The 23,190-nt window shown below is 40.2% G+C and overlaps 1 protein-coding gene across 3 annotated transcripts in view; it reads left to right on the forward strand.

Moving 5' to 3' along the window:
* The window catches only part of mfsd11 (major facilitator superfamily domain containing 11), a 58,600-nt gene that overhangs the window by 25,075 nt on the left and 10,335 nt on the right, over positions 1–23,190 (forward strand). For all 3 annotated transcript variants that reach the window (XM_060844979.1, XM_060844976.1, XM_060844977.1), the window contains 7 exons: positions 1,664–1,760; positions 2,981–3,039; positions 5,508–5,652; positions 9,448–9,485; positions 16,602–16,667; positions 17,550–17,675; positions 17,771–17,957. In XM_060844979.1, the coding sequence (XP_060700962.1) occupies positions 1,664–1,760; positions 2,981–3,039; positions 5,508–5,652; positions 9,448–9,485; positions 16,602–16,667; positions 17,550–17,675; positions 17,771–17,957 (718 nt within the window). The remainder of the gene's footprint in view (positions 1–1,663; positions 1,761–2,980; positions 3,040–5,507; positions 5,653–9,447; positions 9,486–16,601; positions 16,668–17,549; positions 17,676–17,770; positions 17,958–23,190) is intronic.

Below are 23,190 nucleotides of genomic sequence, written 5' to 3' on the forward strand. Positions count from 1 at the left end.
AAAAAAAATGCCTGAGTTTGTTGATGCTTTGGTGGGTGATCTTCCTGTCCATGCACAGTTACAATGCCTGAGCTATTAATGTCGGTATCTCCTCAGGCAGTTGCTATGTGAAAAATGACACACATATTTGCAAATGACAATGATTATATCTTTCACTGACTTCACTGGCATGGCATGTAATTGTTTGCAGGTTAACCCCCACCCCCCCCGCACAAATTTCGTTAAACACAACCTCTGGATTGTAGATGACTGACTTGCCTGCATTCTGAAATGGCTGTTAAGTCGAATGGGTGATTTGAAGACTGCCACATACGGGACAGATGGTACTTGAAGGGGTGGGTCAATTAGTTGTTTTGAGATTTGCACATATCCTAAAATATCAGAGCCACATGGTGGCTCGATGGTTAGCACTGCTGCCTCATAGTGCCAGGGACCCAGGTTCGATTCCAGTCTCAGGCAACTGTCTGGGTGGAGTTTGCATATTCTCCCTGTGTCTACGTGGGTTTCCTCCAGGTGCTCTGGTTTCCCCTCTCAATCCAAAGATGTTGAGATTAGGTGAATTGGCCATGCTAAATTGTCCATAGTACTCGGGTTTATATGTTGGGTGTATTGGTCAGAGGTTAAAGGTAGGGGATTGGGTCTGGGTGGGTTAGTATTCAGAGGGTCAATGTAGATTTGTTGGGCCGAAGGGCCTGTTTCCACACTGTAGGGATTCTGTGATGATATTTTATTTTGCTTTTGCATATTTCCACCCAAGCCTCTGTTCGAGTTCTTTTAGAATTGAGTAGTCTCTGTTTTGGTCAGTCTCAACCCAGGATTGCTCGTAAGTCAACAGGTATGTTTGACATTTTCAGGGATGCTTTGAAGGCATTCTGAAGTGTTTCTGCAGTCATCGTCCTCACCAAATTCTGAGTGGAGCACTTGCTTTGGTATCCTGGTGGCAGTTTTATGCACAATGAGTTGTGCTCAGAAGAGCTGTTTTTAATTGTTTACCACCTCAATATCCCAATGCTTTGGGGAGGATGCTTATGTTGGAGCACTTTGGATGATCTTGCAAAGGCACTGTGTGTGGTACTTCTCCAGTACTTTGGATGCCTTGATGCAGCTTTTGCGAGTCTCCAATAAAATACAAGGACATTCTAACTTGCTGCCCAGTGCATTGTGCCAATGTGCAGGGAAGATTTCTGATCCAAATCGCTAATTACAGTAACTAGAAATGCAAAAAAGAAAACAGATGTCACGATCTGAAAGTATTGAACTCCACGTTAAGTCTGGAAGGCTGTCAAGTGTCTAGTCAAAGCAGTTTGATGGTTTTGGAGCAGTGAGGTCCGAATTGGGAGAGAGTGGAGACTAAATGACAGGTGACGCTTGGGACCACACTTTTGAACTGAATGAATGTGCACTGCAAAGTGATTGTCCCATTTGTCTTCAATTTCTCCAGTAGTAAGACTCCATCATAAGCAGAGAATTCGGTATATTAAATTGAAAGTACAAGTGAGTAATTGCTTCATCGGGTAGGGATAATTGTGATCTTGGTCATTGAGACAGAAAAAGCTAAAGGAGCAGGTGTAGTATCTCTCTTCATACTTGCTTGGGAAGGGAATGTTGTGTTGTCATAGAAATGATTGTTACAATGATTGAATGTTTCTGATTCTTATTTCAGTGATATGGACTGCACAAGGCAACTGTTTGACGACAAACTCAGATGAAAACACAATTGGAAGAAATAGTGGAATATTTTGGGCGCTGTTGCAATTTAGGTATTTAGTAAAATTAGATTTACGAACTGTACAACTGTGTTAAGCAAAACCACTTGCATAACCAAAGGTGTGCGTTATTCACCCAAGTTGATGAGCCTTGCTTTGTCTCGTATTATACAATTCGGGTAAGAAGCAGCTCAGTATTAATTCACAAAGCCTTTAACATGGAAAAGTGGGCTGAAGCATTCCTTAAGGTGCAATCGAATGAAAGTTGGAGCCAAAATGGAGGTTTTGGGAAGGATTATCAAAGTTTGGTCATTTGTATTTAAAAGCAAGTCAAATAGAAGGTGGGAAAGAAGTAAGGCAGTGAAAATTAAGAGAGAATTCCAAAGCGTGGGGACGAATTGACTGAAGACATGGTCATGAACAGTTAGCCATAGGGAGAAGGTTTGGGGAGATGCATAAAAAGCCAGAATTGGAGGAAATGAGATGTCAGGGAAATGTGAAGATTCAAAGAGATTGTATAGATAAGGAAGTACATTCCCAGAAGGATTTAAATAAAACAATGTGAATTTTAAATTTGTTGCTTCTTGATACTGGGAGCTGATTTTGTTCAGCAAAATGATAGACGAGTGGGACTTCTTGCGAGATACACAATGCAAAATTTTGAGGTTGACTGAGCCTTGAGGATAGGAGGCCCACTAGAAGGGCATTGATTCCTCTGGGTTGAAAATTAAAGGTACAAATAAGATGGGTTGAGAGAGGGACAGAAGTGATTATGCTATTAAGAAGTACATCATCGTGTATTTTAATTCAAATTGACCTATGTTTCACGTTTTCTCAACTTTTAATGATTTCATGGAGTCCAAAACTTGTATTGATTCTCTGGACAAGCTATGGCACAACCAGCTCTATACCTTTCATTGTAATTGAAGTATGTCAGGAAAGATGCTGCCTGTCCTCAGCATGACAGAAAGGCAAAACTATCCTCCAGGTGTCGTGTTATCTGGCCACCTTTTTTTTTGTTGTTTTTGTACTCTTTGCCATTTGAATCGAGTTCTGGAAGGCAATTACTGAATGTGCATTTATACCTACAGGTTAGAATTTTAAAATAATATAGGCTCTTACTCAAGAAAATTACATGAATATTATTTGAACTTACCTGTGTTCCAATCACCTTTAGTTTCAATTAACTGTTTTATTTTGGGTATTATAGTAATCATAACATCAATTACATTAATGAGCAGTGTGAAGTCTAATCATCTTTTTTTCCCCTCTAGTCTTTTGTTTGGAAATCTGTACATATACCTTGCCTGGAAGGGAGAAACACACATCTCAGGTCAGTTTCATTTCTCCAAAATGTGTAGTGGAACTCAGCTGGTGCAAGTAGGAACTCAGTTACAAAGATATTTTATTTCAGAGTATTTGTGCTCACTAACCAACAGATTGAGTTTTGCCTTTTTTTGGTGCTTTGAATCCTTTTCATTGTTTATGAATTTTAAAAATTTCCTCCGTGATTACCAGGAAAGAGAGAGACTTCATTGTCAAAAATGCTGCATATATCATCCATAACATTTCTCAATAGATATTGCAGGAATATTGTTAGGAACTAATGAAAGACACATTCTTAGGTTTTGGAAGAGAATTGAATGATTATCAGAAGCAGAAAAAGGTATCAGGGATACAGGGGGCAAGGCTGGGGGAAAAGGGACAAACGGAATTAATCTTGCAGAAACTTATCACAGGCATGACATGCTGAATGCCTTCTCCTGTACTGTAACCATTTGTTGATTTTATTCTTCTCTTCATCGATCTACTGACTCTGAATTTTTAGTCCCATTGAGCACATCTCGTCACACTGTGGAGCCTCCATATTTTAAGTACTCAACATTCTACCTGGTTTTTCAAATGACATATTTTTACCAGTAGGTCCCATTAGCTGCTTCAATGTTGACCTTGACTAATACTTCAGGATTATCATCCCCACTCTTATATGCAGAACAGGCCTTTGTACATTCGTACAGGTGCATAGAATACAATAAGAACGTTTAAACTGTTTGGAGATGTTTTAAGAAAAGCAGACCTATAAATTGACACTGTCGTGGTACTACATACACAGAAATTACACGAACTGGGTGATCTGAAGGCCCCTCCTGTGCATGATGACTAAATAATTTACCTCAAATCTGTTAAATAGATAACTGGTAACCTTTTGGTTTGCAAGTGTCTTCTAAAGGTTTGTTGCACTGTTTGCTTGGTAACTATTAACTTCTGTAACAGCATTTTATGTTAAAATGCATGCTTGTTTACAACTTCTTGAATTTTTGTATTCTATTTTGTAATATTATGCAAGTCAATAATCTTAATTTTCCCTACATAACTACTTAGTCCACTCTTTCACAATTCCATTCCACCTTCAAGGTAGTCTTAACTTTATTCTTCCCTTCTTTTCTTGCATGCACATACCCTAGAGTCCAGGTAGACAGGATAGTGAAGAAGGCATTTGGTATGCTTTCCTTTATTGGTTGGGAGGTTATGTTGCGGCTGTACAGGACATTGGTTAGGCCACTTTTGGAATATTGCATGCAATTCTGGTCTCCTACCTATTGGAAGGATGTTGTGAAGCTTGGAAGCGTTCAGAAAAGATTTACAAGGATGTTGCAGGTTTGGAAGATTTGAGCTATAGGAAGAGGTTGAGTAGGTGACGTTCTCGCGGTTTATAAAATCATGAGGGGCATGGATGGGGTAAGTAGATTAGATCTTTTCCCTGGGTTGGGGGGAGTCCAGAGCTAGAGGGCATAGGTTTAGGGTGAGAGGGGAAAGATATGAGAGAGACCTGAGGGGCAACTGTTTCATGCAGAGGGTGGTATGTGTATGGAGTGAGCTGCCAGAGGACGTGGTGGAGGCTAGTACAGTTGCAACGTTTAAAAGGCATCTGAATGGGTATATGATTAGAAATGGTTTGGAGGGATAAGGTGCTGTCCGGTGGGACAAGATTGGGTTGGGATATCTGATTGGCATGGACAAGTTAGCGCAAAGGGTCTGTTTCCATGCTGTACTTGTCTATAATTCTATGACTCTATATTTTCCTTTGTCTTCCTCCTCTAACATTCATGAAACATTTTTCCACCCATGTCTGTTTATGGAGGCACTGTATTCCATCTCCACCCACTTCTCCCTGCTTTTTTTTTGAAGGATATTATTGTTCATTAGTGTACTTTTCCCCCTCTCTCTGGGATTTAGCAGCTTAATAATTCAGTTGTTGTGGTTCTGCTCGCCGAGCTGTAAGGTTTTGCTGCAAACGTTTCGTTCCCTGGCTAGGGAACATCATCAGTGCTGTTGGACCCTCGTGTGAAGCGCTGCTTTGATGTTTCTTCCGGTATTTGTAGTGGTTTGTTCTTGCCGCTTCCGGGTTTCAGTTTCAGCTGCAGTGATTTGTATGTGGGGTCCAGGTCAACGTGTCTGTTGATGGATGTTCTTGCCGTTTCCGGGTGTCAGTTTCAGCTGTAGTGGTTTGTATATGGTGTCCAGGTCAACCTGGACCCCACATACAAATCACTGCAGCTGAAACTGACACCCGGAAGCGGCAAGAACAAACCACTATAAATACCGGAAGAAACATCAAAGCAGCGCTTCACACGAGGCTCCAACAGCACTGATGATGTTCCCTAGCCAGGGAACGAAACGTTTGCAGCAAAAACTTCCAGCTCGGCGAGCAGAACCACAATAACGGATACCCAAGCTACAAATCTTCAATCAGATTTTAAATAATAATTCAGTCCTAATCTTTGTTTTTTGCCTCATTAGATCATAATCGTAGGACTGTTTATGTTGCATTAACTGTAATTAGTGGAGTGGGAAGTATCCTTTTTCTCCTTATAAGGCAACCAGTTTCTGAGGTTTCATCTACAGAACAGAACAAATCTGATGATGAATCTGACACTGTACTTGGGTAAGTGTCTTCTAATTTCTTTTTTAAAAAGTTTGAAGCTACAAAGAGCTATTTCACTAATTTGCTATGTTGGGAAATTTATAGGCTTGATTTTTCATTAATTCTATTTGCATATATACTGGAGAAATTCTGCACAGATTTATTCAACTTTTAAAGGAGTAAGTTAGGAATGTGTAAGTTGATAAGCTTCTAGTACATACAATGTAATGTTATAAGTCATCTAATATGTATATAGAGTCATACCGCACAGAAACAGACCCTTCAGTCCAACTCGTCCATGCTGACCAGATATGCTAACCTAATCTAGTCTTATTTGCCAGCCCTTGGCCCAAATTCCTCTAAACCCTTCCTATTCATATACCCATCTAAATGCCTGTTAAATGCTGCGATTGTGCCAGCCTCCACCATTTCATCTGGCAGCTCATTCCATACATGCACCACTCACTACATGAAAAAGTTGCCCCTGAGATCCCTTTTGTATCTTGCCCCTCTCACCCTAAACCTATGTTCTGTAGTTTTGGATTCCCCCACCCCAGGGAAAGACTTTGTCTATTTATCCTATCCGTGCCTCGCATGATTTAATAAAGGTCATCCCTCAGCAGGGCGGCACGGTGGCTCAGTGGTTAGCACTGCTCTCTTGCAGTGCCAGGGACCCAGATTCGATTCCAGCTGGGCAACTGTCTGCGTGGAGGTTGCACATTCTCCCCGTGTCTGTGTGGGTTTCCTCCGGGTGCCTCGGTTTCCTCCCACAGTCCAAAGATGTGCAGGTCAGGTGATTTGGCCATGCTAAGTTGTCCATTACCAGGGAGTAGGAGAAGGGGTCTGAATGGGCTACTCTTCGGAGGGTCATTGTGGACTTGTTGGGCCAAAGATCTGTTTCTGCACTGTAGGGAATTTAATCTAATCTAAAATACATGACCACACTGTAAACAGTACTCCTTTAAAATGGGCCTGCACCATAAATTCACTGAAGCAAAAGTAGTTGGGCAACATAGCTAACAATGCCTTTAGCATGTGTTCACTGAAAGTGAAGAGTTTATCTTTGTGCATGATTTCAATTTTGGTGTGCTATTATCTCGCATCGAATGGGAAGAGGAGTTTAGAGTTGTAGAGTCATAGAGATGTACAACATGGAAACAGACCTTTCGGTCCAACTCGTCCATGCCGACCAGATATCCCAACCCAATCTAGTCCCACCTGACAGCACCTAGCCCATTTCCCTCCAAACCCTTGCATACCCTTCCTATTCATATACCCATTCAGATGTATTTTAAATGTTGCTATTGTACTAGCCTCTACCACTTCCTCTGGCAGCCCATTCCACACACCAACTACTCCATGAAAAGGTTGCCCCGTAGGTCTCACTTCTATCTTTGCCCTTTCACCCTAAAACTATGCCCTCTAGTTCTATTTACCCCATCCATGCCCCTCATGATTTTATATACCTCTATAAGGTCTCCCTTCAGCCTCCAACGCTCCAGGGAAAACAGCCCTAGCCTCTTCAACCTCTCCCTATAGCTCAAATCGTCCAACCCTAGCACCATCCTTTGAAATCTTTTCTGAACCCTTTTAAGTTTCACAACATCCTTCCGACAGGACACCAGAGTTGCAAACAATATTCCAACAGTGGCCTAACCAATGTCCTGTATGGCCTCAACATGACCTCCCAACTCCAGTACTCTAACCAATAAAGGAAAGCGTACCAAACGCCGCCTTCAGTATCCTATCTACCTGCGACTACTTTCAAGGAGCTAGAACCTGTACTCCAAGGTCTCTTTGTTCAGCAGCACTGTCCAGGACCTTACAACTAAGTGTGTGTAAGTGCTCCTAAGGTTTGCCATCCCAAAATGTCACACCTCGCATTTATCTTAACTAAACTCCATCTGCCACTCCTCAGCCCGTTGGCTCATCTGATCAAGATCCCGTAGTAATCTGAGAAGACCTTCTTCGCTGTCCACTACACCTCCAATTTTGGTATCATTTGCAAACTTACTAACTATACCTATTAAGCTCACATCCAAATTGTTTATATAAATGACGAAAAGTAGTGGACCCAGCATCAATCCTTGTGGCATTCCACTGGACACAGGCCTCCAATCTGAAAAACAACCCTCAACCACCATCCTCTGTCTTCTACATTTGAGCTAGTTCTCCCTGTATTCCATGAGATATATCTTGCTAACCAGTCTCCCATGGGGAACCTTGTCCTGAAGTCCATATAGATCACGACTGTTTTGCTGAGTTCGTACTCTTAATCCCAGCTATCGCACAATCCACTCGTTCCTACTGCAGACTGAGAATTCTTGTTTACAGGATTAGCTGATCTAGTGCATGCATTCTGCAGAATTCCAAATGAATTGTCCAGTTTTCATATGTAAAATGAATGTCTGGCAGCACTGCAAGGCCTCAAGAACATATGTATCAGTAAATCCAATAAAGGCACTGAAAAAGTCATCCTTTGCTTGATGGACTTGTGTGAGAGCAATGATCTGTATGACAGGGCTTGTCCTCACACCTCACTGCATCCATGCATGTATGGGCTACCCAAGGCATACGCATAAGGTGTGCCTTTGCTCTCAATTTTACCTGTGACTGGATCTGCACAATATAATCTGGCCAAATGTTTGAGTCAATTGTTGCAACATGTTTTGAACAAGTCTTCCAAATACATAGTGAAGGATTTGTTATATTTTCAAACACCATCTGGACTGATATTGATCACAATGTAATGTCAATTTACTTATTAGATGTTGTTAGCCTTTTCATCAATGTAGCTGTCAAGCAAACCTTTGACCTTTGCTCTGAAGCACCACAGCATGGTGATCAAGACCACTACTATTGTATGAATTCAATGAACTTATGAATTCAGCAGCACATGGTTGAGTTCACTTTTAATGATACCACGTATGGATGGTATTTCCATGGGCCCCACTTGGTCAGACTTTTGCAAACTGCTTTGTTATGTTCCTTGAGAAAGGTGCCTTCAATGGAATGACACCTTTCATTCTACTGCACCGTGTATATCTCCAATATGTTGATAAAACATTTAGAAGGTTAAAAACATAAGAAGTAGGAGCAGAAGTAGGCAATTCAGCCCCTTGAACCTGCTCTGACATTTGATATGATCATAGCTGATCTAAATTTGCTATATACCTTTCCAAAGTTCCAGGTGAGTAAGAAAAGTATTGATGTGTGTAGAGCTGGAATACCAGGCCAGAATGACGTTACAGCAATTCCAGCATCCCTGCAGCATCAACTGCCTTACTATCACTGATCCATTATTGCTGTTCAGTCTTTCTCATCTTGTTTTATCTGAATCGTTTTTTGACTTTGTAACACTTCAGTATAATTGGATACTATACACATTACAAAAGGAGTTAAATTCCTCCACAAAAAATGCATTTTGTTTGCTTCAGCATATTCAACAACACTAATTTATTGATTATAATACTTTTCTTCTTGAATAGGGGTGAATTAATCGCTAGTTTTAGCTTTTTTTTCTTCATTCACCAACATTTCCACTGTATGATATAATGTAGACTACAGTTGGGCTAGTTTTAAAATTCGATGTTTTCCACTTGTTATGATCGTGTCCATAAATGCACTGAACAAATAAGGGTAGTTTGTTGTAACCATGTGCTTTACGCAAGTGCCTTGCTTCGGTTGAACTGATCCATTTGGAACTACCTACTAATCTGAAATTTAAATATTAAACATTAGGGTAGTGACTAATTCTATTTGCATCAAAAACAGATTTCTGTAATGAATTAACAAATTATTTTGCTTTATTGACAGACCTCAAGAGCAACGATCACAAGCAATTGATGCAATTCGTAAGCATGCTTTTATTTGCAAAGATTTAAGCAAGGAAGGGTTGGTTACAAGTACTGGCAAAGAGTTAAATTCAAAAACATGCAAAAACCTCAAATGATCTACTCTCACTTCTGTCTGTGACAAGGATGCTTTTTAAAGGGTGTCGAAGAGTCTACTAATTCTCCACCCAAAATTCTGGTTTTAACAATGAGTCCACAGGTCTCCAAACAGTGTGGAATAATTCCGAAGAAGGGTCACTGGACCCGAAACATTAACTTCCCTTTCTCTCGACAATTGCTACCTGACCTGTCCAGTTACTCCAGTAAGTCTGTTTTCTACAGTTGCTTCCTTGCCTAGATGGTATCCTTGTGCTCACAGGGTTTGTACAATTGTATTTCACTGCTTCAAAAATGAATTGCAACTTCCAGGGAGTCATTTTTTCTGTTTGGACTTTATTTTGATCAGTATTTCTCTTTCATCAACATTCAGTGCTGTATGGTAACGGCTTATGCAGCTATACTGAAGAGAAACAGATGAGCAAAAGGAGTAACGTCAACAGTAACAGGACCAGCCAAAGGAATTGTCAATAGTTATAGCTGCCTTCTCCACAGGCAAGTGTTTCTCTGCCTGACAAAAGGGTTAAATGTAACTCTTAACTTCAAAGAGTCATTTGCAAAGTTTATAAGGCAGTCTTCTTGATAGGAGTGTGGTGCTGGAACAGCACAGCAAATCAGACAGCATCTGAGGAGCAGAAGAATGAATGCTTCAGGCATAAGCCCTTCATCAGGCTTATGCCTGAAATGTAGATCCACCTGCTCCTCGGATGCTGCCTGATCTGCTGTGCTGTTCCAGCGCCACAGTCTTGACCCTGATCTTCAGCATTTGCAGTCTTCGCTTTCCTCTAGTCTTCTTGATGTGGCGATGTAACAATATCTGAAAAGACTCCAACTTTCCAGATGAAGGATCCTGCCTGAAATGTCGATTCTCCTGTTCTGATACTGCTTGACCTGCTGCTGTTTGTCCAGCTCCACATTTTATTGACTCAGACTTTCTTAATCGCCTGTTACTGATATCTGAAACTTATGGAACAAAACCTCCTTCCGAGCGAAGCGGATGAATGCTTATTGTCACTTTGTTTCAGTAATCTGCTGGTAATATTTTCAAGATTTCATGATTTCCCAGGTGACTGATGACCTGGGAAAGATCACCACTTACACCTCCTTTGATACTGATAAGGTTGTTACATTTTGGAGGGCTTTGATATTTGTGACATTGGCAGAATTTTCACAGATATACAGAGCCATTTAGTACATTCATGACAGTCTAGGTTTCCTCAGATTTTGCTGGAGTGTTTAATCTGCAAAAAAAGATTCCACTCTGTCAATATTCAGCTGAGAATGTAACCATACAAAGGTGTTCATGTGTGAACAACTTATCTCGATATAGCCTTGATGCCTTCATTATGTATGTTAAATCACGCACAGAGTTTTGCATCTTCAAACAGTCAATGGATGTTTCTTGGAGATGAGACCTTCCTATTGAAGATGTGGCTGATCACACTTGTGAGGACTCCTACCAGACAGTAGAGGAAAGATGCAACTAAAGCAACCTCCAATCGAAAGGGCAAATTGACTGTGTTCTAAGGTTGCTGAAGGTTCATTTCCAGTGCTTGAATGAATCTACAGGAGCCCTTCAGAATACACCAACAAGGGCATCCAAGATGGTTGTGCAGAATTCCTCTTCTGCATTCGTATTCCTACAGTGCTCCGCCAAATCTTTAGCAAGGCGGGAAGCAGGCTCATTGTCTGCTCAGTCAGCTGAGAAACTCTTCCACAACATTGCACAACAAAGAAACTTAAATTGCAGAACATCATTCTGCTTCTATGAAGGTCAAACTTCATGTGATTAGGAAAGTTGCAACTCTTTACATAGCTACTGGGGAGATAAGATAGACTTGTGGATTCATATTTCGGCAACCCAATACTGAACCCACGAACACCAAATGTGCCCCTCTTGCCTTCAAAAAGTTCAACTCTTTCTCCGAGAAATGGATGGATTTTGTCTTTCACAGTTTGGTCACTGTCCACCCTGTTCACAGCATTCGTCTGAAGGCTTATGTCTATCTAGAATGCAGTAATCAACAGTGGAAATTACTTGACAATGGAAATTTGAAATGAAGTGTTGATTCATTGATATTTTTATCAAGATGATGTGACTAGTATTGTTATAAACACCTAAGTGCAACCAAAAACATTCCTCTTCTGCATTCGTATTCCTACAGTGCTCCGCCAAATCTTTAGCAAGGCTGGAATCGGGCTCATTGTCTGCTCAGTCAGCTGAGATACTGATCACACACACCCTCTGGGTTCTGGAGTCCCTAAAGAGCATTGCGGAAGAGAGACTGCCCCAGCAGCACAAATGCAGGGACAGACTTGGCCATTAGGTGATGATTCAGGATGTGGGGCTTTACCTGGCAATAACAGGTGGAAATGGGAACTCCTTGAACATCGTCTTAACTTCCATTTCTCAATTATTCCCCTGTCGGCTAAAACGTTGTGAGGTTTTGAATGCACTAAGCAAAAATTTCATCTGTGAAAGTGCCAGTCTGAATGTTCGGACTATTGGTCAATGTAACCATCACTTGATTTTCAGCTGTGAGTGGATATCCATACATGTGCCATTTTATTTTCCTTGGAGATGGACATGAGTGGTAGCTTGCATTATCATGTCATTAATATTTGAGAAAGGATCCTCCAATCTCGCTTGAAAGGTGCACAGTGCCCATGGGAGTGCTGATAGAAACACATGCATCATTTTCTAATGTTCTTGTGGATGATCCCAGCACATGATGTTGTAGAGTCATGTAGACCTCACCCATCTCTTCAGGGCTGACCTCACCTTCAACACCTGTTCCTGCTAACCATGTCAAAACTTAGATATCTTGAATGGAGTTCCCACTGAAGTGTGCTTCTTCAGTATTTTTGAGCTCTCCTTGACATCTTCTCACTGAAGGTCTTTTGTTGCCTTGAAGGGCCAATGGAACATACAAGATTATAATTAGAACTGACAGGAAGAGTGGTTTCACAAGGTCAGCCTTACGCATTATTTTGTACTTCAATTACGAACAACAAATATTCAACGTGACTGATAGTAATTTTTGTTTTTTTCATGAGCTGTGTCACCAACATTTAATACCCATCCCTAGTTGCTGTTTAGGAGGTTGTGGTGTGTCATCTTAATCCACTGCAGTCCATCTGTGCAAGTACACAGTGCTGCTAGGAAGAGAATTGCAGGATTTTGACTTAACAATGCTAAGGGAATGGTAATATAGTTGCAAGTTGGAAGGGAACTTGAGGAGGTGATAGCCTTGTAGTATAATCACTGGACTGTTAATCCAGAGACTCGGGTAATATTCTAGGGACCTGAGTTTGAATCTGCCACAGTAGATGGTGAAATTTGAATTCGGTAAAAATCTGGAATTTAAAGTTTGTAGGATAAAGCCACCTGGTTCACTAATGTCTCTGAGGGAGGGAAACTACGAGGCTCACCTGGCCTAGCTTACATGTGACTCCAGGCCCACAGCAAAGTGGTTGACCCTTAATTGTCCTGTGGGATTGGCAATAAATGCTGGCCTAGCCACTGATGCCCTCATCTGTGAATAAATAAAATAAAATTTGCAAGTAACAGCGTACCCATGTATCTGCCCTTGACCTAGAGAGTAAACAGATTGCAAGTTTGGAAGCTTTAGTGAAGAAGCCTTGTTGAGCAGTTTATCAATGGTGAAAGGAAATCACGTGAGGATGCTGAATAGAGTAAATATTGCATAGTCTATTTTGACCCAGGTAATATTGAGCTTCTTGTGTTTGTTGGATCTGCACATCTTGTCATTTGGAGAGTATTCATTCACATGTCTGACATGCCTCGTGGTTGATTGACAGGGTTTGCAGAATCAGGAGGTGAGTTATGTGATACAGAATTCCCAGCTTCTGAACACTTGTAGGCACAACATTTATTTGGCAAGTCCCCATTTCCGTTTCTAGTCAATGGTAAATGCCAGGATGTTGATGGTGAAGGATTCAATGATGATAATTCCATTGAATATAAAGGAAAAGTGGTTAGATTCTCTCTTTTTGGAGATAATCATTATCTAATTTGGAGCTGAGTAGTCCTAATGTAACGCAAATTGAGAATCAATATGTAAGTTATGACTGAGTAAGTGATTTTTGATAACACTTTGACGACCCTTTCATGGAGTCACACAACATGGAAACAGACACTGACCATGTTCCCAAACTAAATGTTCCCACCTGCCTGCATTTGGCCCATATCCGTCCAAACCTTTCCTGTTCGTGTACTTATTCAGATGTTTTTTAAATATTGTTACTATACTTGTACTCACCACTTCCTCCAGCAGTTTATTCCACACACGAACCACTCTCATGTTATAAGGTTGCGATCATGTCCTTTTTAAAGCTTTCTCCTTTCATCCTAAAAATGTGACCCCTAGTTTTGAACTCCTTGACCCAAGAGAAACAATCCTTGCTATTCACCTTACCTATGCCCTTCATGATTTTATAAACCTCTGTAAGGTCAGCATTCAACCTCCTCTGTTCCAGTGTAAAAAGTCCTAGCCTATCCAGCATTTTTAAAAATAACTCTCTCCTTCCATTCCCAACAACATTAGTAATTATTTTCTGAGCCCTCTCCAATTTGATAATATCCTTCCTATAGCCAGGCGAGTGGAACTGCATACAGTACTCCAGAAGAGGCTTCAGCAATGGCCTGTACAATGACAACATGACATCTCGATTCCAATAATCAAAGGTTTGAGTAATGAAAGCAAGTGGGCTGAATGCCGCCTTCACCACCCAGTCTACCTGTGGCGTACATTTCTCCAAGAATTAGGTACCTGAACCCGTAGATCTCTCTTCTGTTCGACAACACTACCCAGGGCCCTACCATTAATTGTACAATTGCTTGCTCTTGCTTGTTTCATCAAAATCCAAATTAAACTCCATCTGCCATTGCTTAGCCTGTTGACCTAGTTGATCAGGATCTCTGAGATAACCTTCTTTACTGTCCACTATACTTCCACTTTGCTGATGCTTGAGTAGTGTGGAGCAATAATTCAGTGTGAGATTTGTCCTGGGCAATTTCCTATATTGCTGGGTAGATGTCACCATTGTTATTGCACTGGAACATTTAGCTATGGGTGTAGTTAACCTGGAGCATTACTGCTGAATGTTTTCAGGGCTGATAGCCTTAGCAGTGTGCTGTGCTTTCAGCTATTTTTGTTATTTGAGGTCATGTGGCATGTATTGAGTTGACCAAAGATAGGTAGCTCCATGATGCCAGGGACCTCAAAAGGAACCCAAGTTGACCATTCATTCATCACCTGGCTGGAGATGGTTACAAATGTTTTCTTCTTAACTGATAAGCTATTAATACGTTGTAATAATACATTATAATACATTAATATTAAATATATTAATACTAGCAGAGTTGCTGGGCTGCCTCATCATTAAGGATGGGAATATTTGTAGAGCTGATGCTTCCAGGGAGTTGCCGATCGTCCACAATCATTCATGAGCAATGTCACAGAATTTGCAGAGATCTGTCCATCATATGCTGCTTGGTATGCTTGTTGTCTGTATTACAGCTTCATGTGGTTGACACCTCATTTTTAGGTGTGCCATATGCTGCTTCTGGCATACCCTTCTGCACTCTTCACAAAACCATTATTGAGCCACTTGCTTAATGGTAATGCTGGACCAGGGTAAATGTCAGAATGATAATGTTACAGATTAGGATTGAATACAATTTTACTGCTGCTCTTGGTCCACAGGACTACTTGGATATCCAGCTTTCAATTGTTGTATCTGTTATTAAATCATTTAGCACAATGATAATGCTACGCAACATGATGGATAGAAATCTCAGTATGAAGACAGGAATTTTTCTATACGTGAATTGCGCATTGGTCACTCCTACCAATACGGCAATGGACAAATTTAATGTACACCCCAGTCTGACACCAGCGTCTCCAAGTAATGGATGGTTACATGTTGATTGTTGAGAGTGTGGTCAAGTAGGTTTTTCCTTTGCCACTTCCAGTCAAACTCTGTTTTTCAAGAATGTCATCCAGCTTGATCAATTTTGGTGCTATAACGGGTGATGATGACAATCTGTCTGGGATATTGTCTGAAATGTGTGATTTGGTTTGCATGATTGCATCAGCAAGTTGCTTGACTAAACTGTGGTACAACTCTCCCAATTTTGGCACAAGCCCCCAGCGTTAAGAAATAAAACATTTTTCATGGTCAACTCAGTTGGCTGTAACATTATCATTTCTGGATGCCTAACTCAATGCTAGATAGTTTTGTTCCTTTTTGATTTATTAGCTGTTTGATCCAACTGAATGGCTTGTTAGGCCATTTCAGAAGGTGGGTCTAGATACACATAAAGGCCACATCAGCTAAGGACAGCTGATTCCTTTTCCTGAAGGAGGTTAGTAAGCTCTTTTTTCGAGTGGACAATGGCATCATGATCATCTTTACTGAAACTAGCTTTTAATTCCAGATTTATGACTTGAATTGAAATTCCAGCAGATGCCATAGTAGAATTTGCTAACCGTTAGTCTGGGCCTAAGGATGACTCGTCAAATACCATTAACACCACACTGCTATCTCTCCACTTTGTGCTAAGTGATGTAATATTTTATTGTGTCACCAGGTATCTGAGACCCACACTCACCTGTCTTTTGGCAATGCCTCTGGAGTCCACTATCCTGCTGATCTCCTAGACCACATGCCACCTGCATGGCCAAATTGACTATGATTTTAAAAAAATCACCTTCAGTTCTCTCCTTCACTCCTGTATTGTGGACTTTGAAGGAAAGCAAAGTACTTAGTATGTGAGAAATGTGATTTTTGGCTGAGTTAAAAAGCCAAGGCAAAATCTGTTTCTTGAAAGAAATAGGCACCTGACCACTTATGGGACTCACTGCTTTGGATTGATTGATTGCATTTAAATTCTGCATTTTATGTAGCTATGTAATTAGTCAGTTTTAAATACTTTACTCAAGGAAGTTCTTAACCTCTTTTGTTGTGCTAACAGGTTGTTTCTTTCTTTAATAGGAAGTGCAATCTGTATATTCTTGACCAAAGATATGCTGCTTCTAAGTATAACTATTACTTATACTGGTAAGATTCCTTTACAAGTCTTATAAATTTGAACTAGGAGTTTGTCTGGATATGAGATTTCCCTTGTCAAGAAAATATTTGTTTGCTTACCCTCAATGGGGCGACATGGTGGCTCAGTGATTAGCACTGCTGCCTCACAGTGCCAGGGACCCAGGTTCAATTCCAGCCTCGGGTGACCATCTGTGTTAAACTTGCACGTTCTACCTGTGTCTGTCTGCATGGGTTTCCTCCCACAGTCCAAAGATGTGCAGGTCAGGTGAATTGGCCATGCTAAATTGCCCATAGTGTTAGGTGCATTAATCAGAGGGAAACGGGTCTGGGTGGGTTGCTCTTCGGGGTGGGGTCAGTGTGGACTTTTTGGGTCAAAGGGCCTGTTTCCACACTGTAGGGGAATCTAATTTCATGTACTTTTTTTTTGAAATAATTCCCCAGTTACATTTTTCTTTGAGTGGAGATATTCTTTTGAATTATTAATATTGGAAAAAGTTAGACCCATTAAAAACAAGTCTTGTAGGATAATATTTCTGATACAGTTTTAAGATTAACGAAGTTTGCTTTCTGTTCATTTTGAAACATTGCCTTATCCTGGCAAGAGGATGACTGGAGCAAACATTGAGCCTAAAATCATGTCACATAGCCAACCTCTTAAGCTCCATACTTAGAGCCTACATGCTAAGCTGTGCAGTACATATGTAAAGTTGCTGTGATATGACATGAAGCAGACTTATTGTAAACATTACCAGTGTTAATTTACTATCTGACTGCCTTGTTAACATTGGTTAATTTGAGGAAGCTGAATGATAAAATTACATGAACTTCAACGTTTAAATGAAAACCTCTTGCAGAGATCAAGTCAATGAAATTGTTGAATTTTTTTTCTAGGTATTGAACTAACCTTTTTTAGTGGTGTCTATGGTACCTGTTTGGGTGCCACAAATGGTTTTGGGAGTGAAGCCAAAAGCCTAATTGGTTTATCTGGTATCTTCATTGGTGTTGGAGAAATCATAGGTTTGTGATTATTTGCAATTGCATGAACTATTAAATACTGATTTTATTAAATAGAATTACATTTTCTTAATTTTGTTATTTTTGTCTATGTTTAGGTGGTGCAACCTTTGGTTTATTGAACAAATTCCTCAGAAAATATCTTGGCATTGGCAGAAACCCTGTTGTTCTTCTGGGTTTATTATGTCACATTATTGCCTTCTTTCTGATATTCTTAAATGTGCCAGGGGATTCACCAATTGTTTCTGATGAAGGAACTGATCGAGTTTCTTACTTAATTCCAAGGTTGGTCATGTACTTTACCTTTTGCTTTGAACTTGAGTTTAATTCAAATGAAGCACAAGTAACCTACACTTGTGATGGAGGAATGAATCTATTAAGGACACTGAGTATATGAGACGTTTACACAGCCAAATGTTAAGGGAATATGTGGATGAGTCTGTCCACAATGCAATCACTTGCAGTTGGTTTTACTTTCACAGACTGCTCATTTGAACAGTTTTCCATTCTAATATAAAGAATATGCTGACAGCTCCTCTACATTCAGTGAGGGAAGCAGAGGCTGCTTGTTAGAAATGGATTAGTTTTCCACTTTTTCTAAATATTTTTACGTGGGACTAAACTAGTTACATATGAGTAAACATATTAGAAGTAGAAATAAGCCATTTAAATACTTGAGCAAGCTCTGCCACTAAATAAGATTGTTGATCCAATTGTAACCTCAACTCCACATTCATGCCGACCTTGAGAACTTTTATCCTCCTTGCTTACTAACAATCTGTTTATATCTGCATTTAAACAAATATCAGACACTTTGATTCTACTGTTATTTTGAGAAATAAATTCAAATGACACTCAACCCTCTGTGAAGAAAAAAATAGCCTAATCTTTGTTCTAACTAGGTGATCTTATTTTTTTAAACCAGTAACCACCGATTACCTCACAAGAGGAAACATTCACTCCACTTTCATCATGTCAAGTTACCTCTGTATCATCTGTGTTTCGGTCGTGCCCAACGTTTACTCATGAAACAAGAAACAAATTTCAGACATTAGTCCAGTCTCTGAATTGCCTCCAATGCACTTGAATCTTATAATAAAGTGACCAATACTGTAAACAGTACTCCTGATGCAGTCTCACCAGTGCCCTGTATAACTGAAGCATAACCTCCCTACATTTGTATTTAGTTTACCTTGCATTAAAGACAATATTCTATTAATATTCTTAGTTACATGCTGGACCTGCATGTGAATGTTTTGTGATTCATCACATGGACACCCAGATCCTTCTGCATCTCCAAGTTTTATAGACAATAGGTGCAGGAGTAGGCCATTCTGCCCTTTGAGCCTTCACCACCATTCAATATGCTCATGGCTGATCATCCTTAATCAGTATCCTGTTCCTGCCTTATCCCCATAACCCTTGAGAGCTCTATCCAACTCTTTCTTAAATAAATCCAGAGACTGGGACAGAGCATTTCACACAGCCACCACTCTCTAGGTGAAGAAGTTTCTCCTCATCTCTGTCCTAAATGGTCTACCCCATTTTTTTAAACCGTGTCCTCTGGTTCAGCACTCGCCCATCAGCAGAAACATGTTTCCTGCCTCCAGAGTGTCTGATCCTTAATAATCTTATATGTCTCAATCAGATCCCCTCTCAGTCTTCTAAACTCAAGGGTATACAAGCCCAGTCGCTCTAATCTTTCAGTGTAAGGTAATCCCACCATTCCAGGAATTGACCTCGTGAACCTACGCTGCACTCCCTCAATAGCCAAATGTCTTTCCTCAAATTTGGAGACCAGAGCTGCATACAGTACTCCAGGTGTGGTCTCACCAGGGCTCTGTACAGCTGCAGAAGAACCTCTTTGCTTCTATACTCAATCTCTCTTGTTATGAAGGCCAGCATGCTAATAGTCTTCTTCACTACCTGCTATATCTGAATGCTTACCTTCATTAGCTGGTGTACAAGAACACCCAGATCTCTCTGTACTGCCCCTTTACCTAAATTGATTCCATTTAGGTAGTAATCTGCCTTCCTGTTCTTGCCACCAAAGTGGATAACCGTACATTTATCCACATTAAACTGCATCTGCCATGCATCTGACCACTCACCTAACTTGTCCAGGTCACCCTGTAATCTCCTAACATCCTCCTCACATTTCACCCTGCCACCCAGCTTAGCATCATCAGCAAGTTTGCTAATGTTATTACGAATACCATCTTCTATATCATTAACATATATTGTAAAAAGCTGCGGTCCCAGTACTGATCCCTGCAATACCCCACTGGTCACTGCCTGCCATTCCAAAATGGAGCCGTTTATCACTACTCTTTGTTTTCTATCAGCCAACCAACTTTCGATCCAAGTTAGTATTTTGTCCCCAATACCATGCACCCTAATTTTGCTCACTAACCTCCTATGTGGGACTTTATCAAAAGCGTTCTGAAAGTCCAGGTGCACTACATCTACTGGATCTCCCTCGTCCATCTTCATTGGTAAATCACCATTTAAATAATATTTTATATGTAATATTTTAATTCTTCCTATCAAACTTGACTACTTGGAGAAAAAAGAGATCTCAAGCAGAGAAAGATTGGACATATAAAGGATTTTCTCAGGTATAAAACATTAGCTTAATTCCATGTAAAACACTCTACCTTGCTGAACCTTAATTCCCTTCAGGTTTGAGTGATCTGATACCTATAGAATAAAGAATTCCAGTGGTCTTCCAGCTTTGTGTATTCAAATCTCATGTCACATCAGGTAAAATATAAAACCCTTGTCAAGTGATTTGCTTTTACATAATCTTGGAGTTTCCTGAAGAAGGGCTAATGCCCGAAACGTCGATTCTCCTGCTCCTTTGATGCTGCCTGACCTGCTGTGCTTTTCCAGCAACACATTTTTAAGCTCTGATCTCCAGCATCTGCAGTCCTCACTTTCTCCTAGTTCAAAAGATGTGCAAATCTGCCTGAGATTCACATTATGATGAATGATATACTTGCACAACATCACAGACTTACTAATTTTTACATTCCTGTTGTAGCTTATCTCATGCTAAAAATCTCTCCTTAAACCTGACTGAGGTCTTGGGTCTTGTCAGCTTTATAAACATCATCCTTCAACTTGTCTTCATGTAGCTTCTACAACAATATTTCCAGTTCTTGCTTGGCATCCAAATGTTGCCTCCAGAGTGACAACATTATCACCTTTTTATTTTTATTGCACAGTTTCCTTATTCAAATAATTCTTCGTTCAGTTTAAGTCAGAATGTGAATGGCGTAATATATCCTGATCCTTGGATCCATTGGCTCAGTGTCTGGCTCATCAGGACCAACTTACTTGTTCCTTGCTACATTTCATTTGGTCACTAATCCAAGGCAACCAAATTTATATGATTATGGTCAACATGTGACAGAACTGTTCATCAGCCATCTGGAAATTCTCTGTTTTATTTTTTAACTAAAATTCCACTATTCTTATTGGAAAGCATGAGATGTGAATTGGGATAATTTATGTTTAGGATTTCCAGTCACAAACTTAACCTCGACCTCTGAACTCAAAACATCATATTGTTTGGGATAATTTGTATTTTCAGTCCCATTTTGTGGATAATGCTTTTTAAAAGTTAAATTATTAGTTTTTTTAGTATTTTCATCTTTCTCTGTTTGCAATCTGCTATATCACTTTCTGTGTGCATCCCCAAACTAGAAGAACAGTTGAAGTCGTACACCAGGTACATCATTGCACCATTTATTGTTCCTTTTATAGCAGTGCCCCAGTATGTTCGGATTTTATTCCTTGTTGGGATTTTATTCCTTGTTGAGATGTTTGTGGTTGGTATGCATAATGGTTGAGATCAAGTACTTGTTTTACTTCATCCAATCACGAATGAGTATAAGTTTAAGCTCTCACTAGGTAAATGACTGGACTTGCCAGGGAAGAAGCATCGTTAGCAGAATGTACTTTGTGAGATTACACAATACCACAGCATGGAGAAACACCATAGTCTTTCCATTGCCCGTTTTACAAGTTGGGGTGTGGATCTTCAGCAGAAGCCTGCCTTTTTATAACATGGAAATGGCTAGAAACTAGAGTTATAGATCTCCCACTCAGTGTGAAACAAGTCCCACATCTGTGTCATTATCCGTTGGTTCCAGCAGGTGGCAATATTTGACCATCTCACTCAGATATATTCAAAGAGCATTACGGAAAGCAATGTATTTGCCATAAAGTATATTTTGGTGAAACAGTAAACGATTAATCACCAGAGAAAATGTACATGATTGTACTGCATCTTATTTCATTTCCTTCCTGATAAATACCTCCAATATGTGTGGACAGAGTAGGATGGGTCTTATTTCTGGGCCAAAACTCCAGTTTCAAGTCTCACCATGGATCTGATGAGTGTAGGATATGTGTCAGACTATGATCAATCTGTAGGTTTTTTTGATACCCTTACACTTACTACCCACTGGTGACATGGAGATACTTTCTTGGTCACCCCAAATCATGTTCCCATGTTAAAAGTCACCATGTGTAGTTTCTTACTGTGAGCAAATGTTCTCCTCACTCTAATGGATCACCTCAGCCTTGGTTTCCCCTAATCAACCTGATCAGAGCTGTCAATTTGAGACTTGAACCTCGGTATCTGCCTCAGAGGTAAGGACCCTCCCATGTAACCACAGATTCTCATTGTGAGGATGTTCCTTACCTGGGGATCTGGACTAATAATTGATAGAATGTGAGTTCTTAGTTTGAAAATTTGACTTTTTTTTAGAAGTTCTATAATTAAAAGATCTTGCAGTGCTCTGGTAGTGTCCCTACCTTTGGACCAGAAGTCTGGTTTCAAGTACTCACTCTGGATATGGTGGCCATGGAAGTGTGTCAAAATATGCCCAATCAGATGGCTTTAAAAATAAAACATAGTATTGATAAAGGAGACCATAAAAGTGTTTGTTATTGAAATCTAATTGGTCCATTCCTATCCTTTACAGATGCAAAGCTACTGTCCTTTAGTTAGTCTGGCCTCTGTGACTCCAGTCCACACTTGTTTGTAATTGCTGTCTAAAGCAGCCTATGACAAGCCACTCAGCTGTTTCCAATTGCTTCAAGAGTTTGACTTCCCGCTGTCTTCTCAGGGCGATAAACACTAGCCTTTGCCAACAAATCCCACATATTGACAATAAATAGTTGAAAAGTAACTGAGTTTGTCATTTTATGGCTAAACTTCCGAAAACATTTACATTTCTCACGCAGCCTGTCCGGTTAGTGAACCAAGACAAGTCAGCCTAACTGCAATCATAGCAATGAATTGTGCAGCTTTAGCATTTGCTTTTTTGCCTCAGTTTCTAAAGCCAGCAGTAATTTCTTTCGTACAGTTTATTTTTCTTAATTGCCTTTGGGTGACACCACATGCTGTGTGAAATGTGTGACAAAGAAACTGGATAGAATTTTTTTTCAAGAATTACATGACATTTATGTTTGAATACTGTTGAGACTGAGGAGAGTGTCATCTATG

This window comes from Hemiscyllium ocellatum, chromosome 25 (genome assembly GCF_020745735.1).
Source record: "Hemiscyllium ocellatum isolate sHemOce1 chromosome 25, sHemOce1.pat.X.cur, whole genome shotgun sequence".
Taxonomy (NCBI): domain Eukaryota; kingdom Metazoa; phylum Chordata; class Chondrichthyes; order Orectolobiformes; family Hemiscylliidae; genus Hemiscyllium; species Hemiscyllium ocellatum.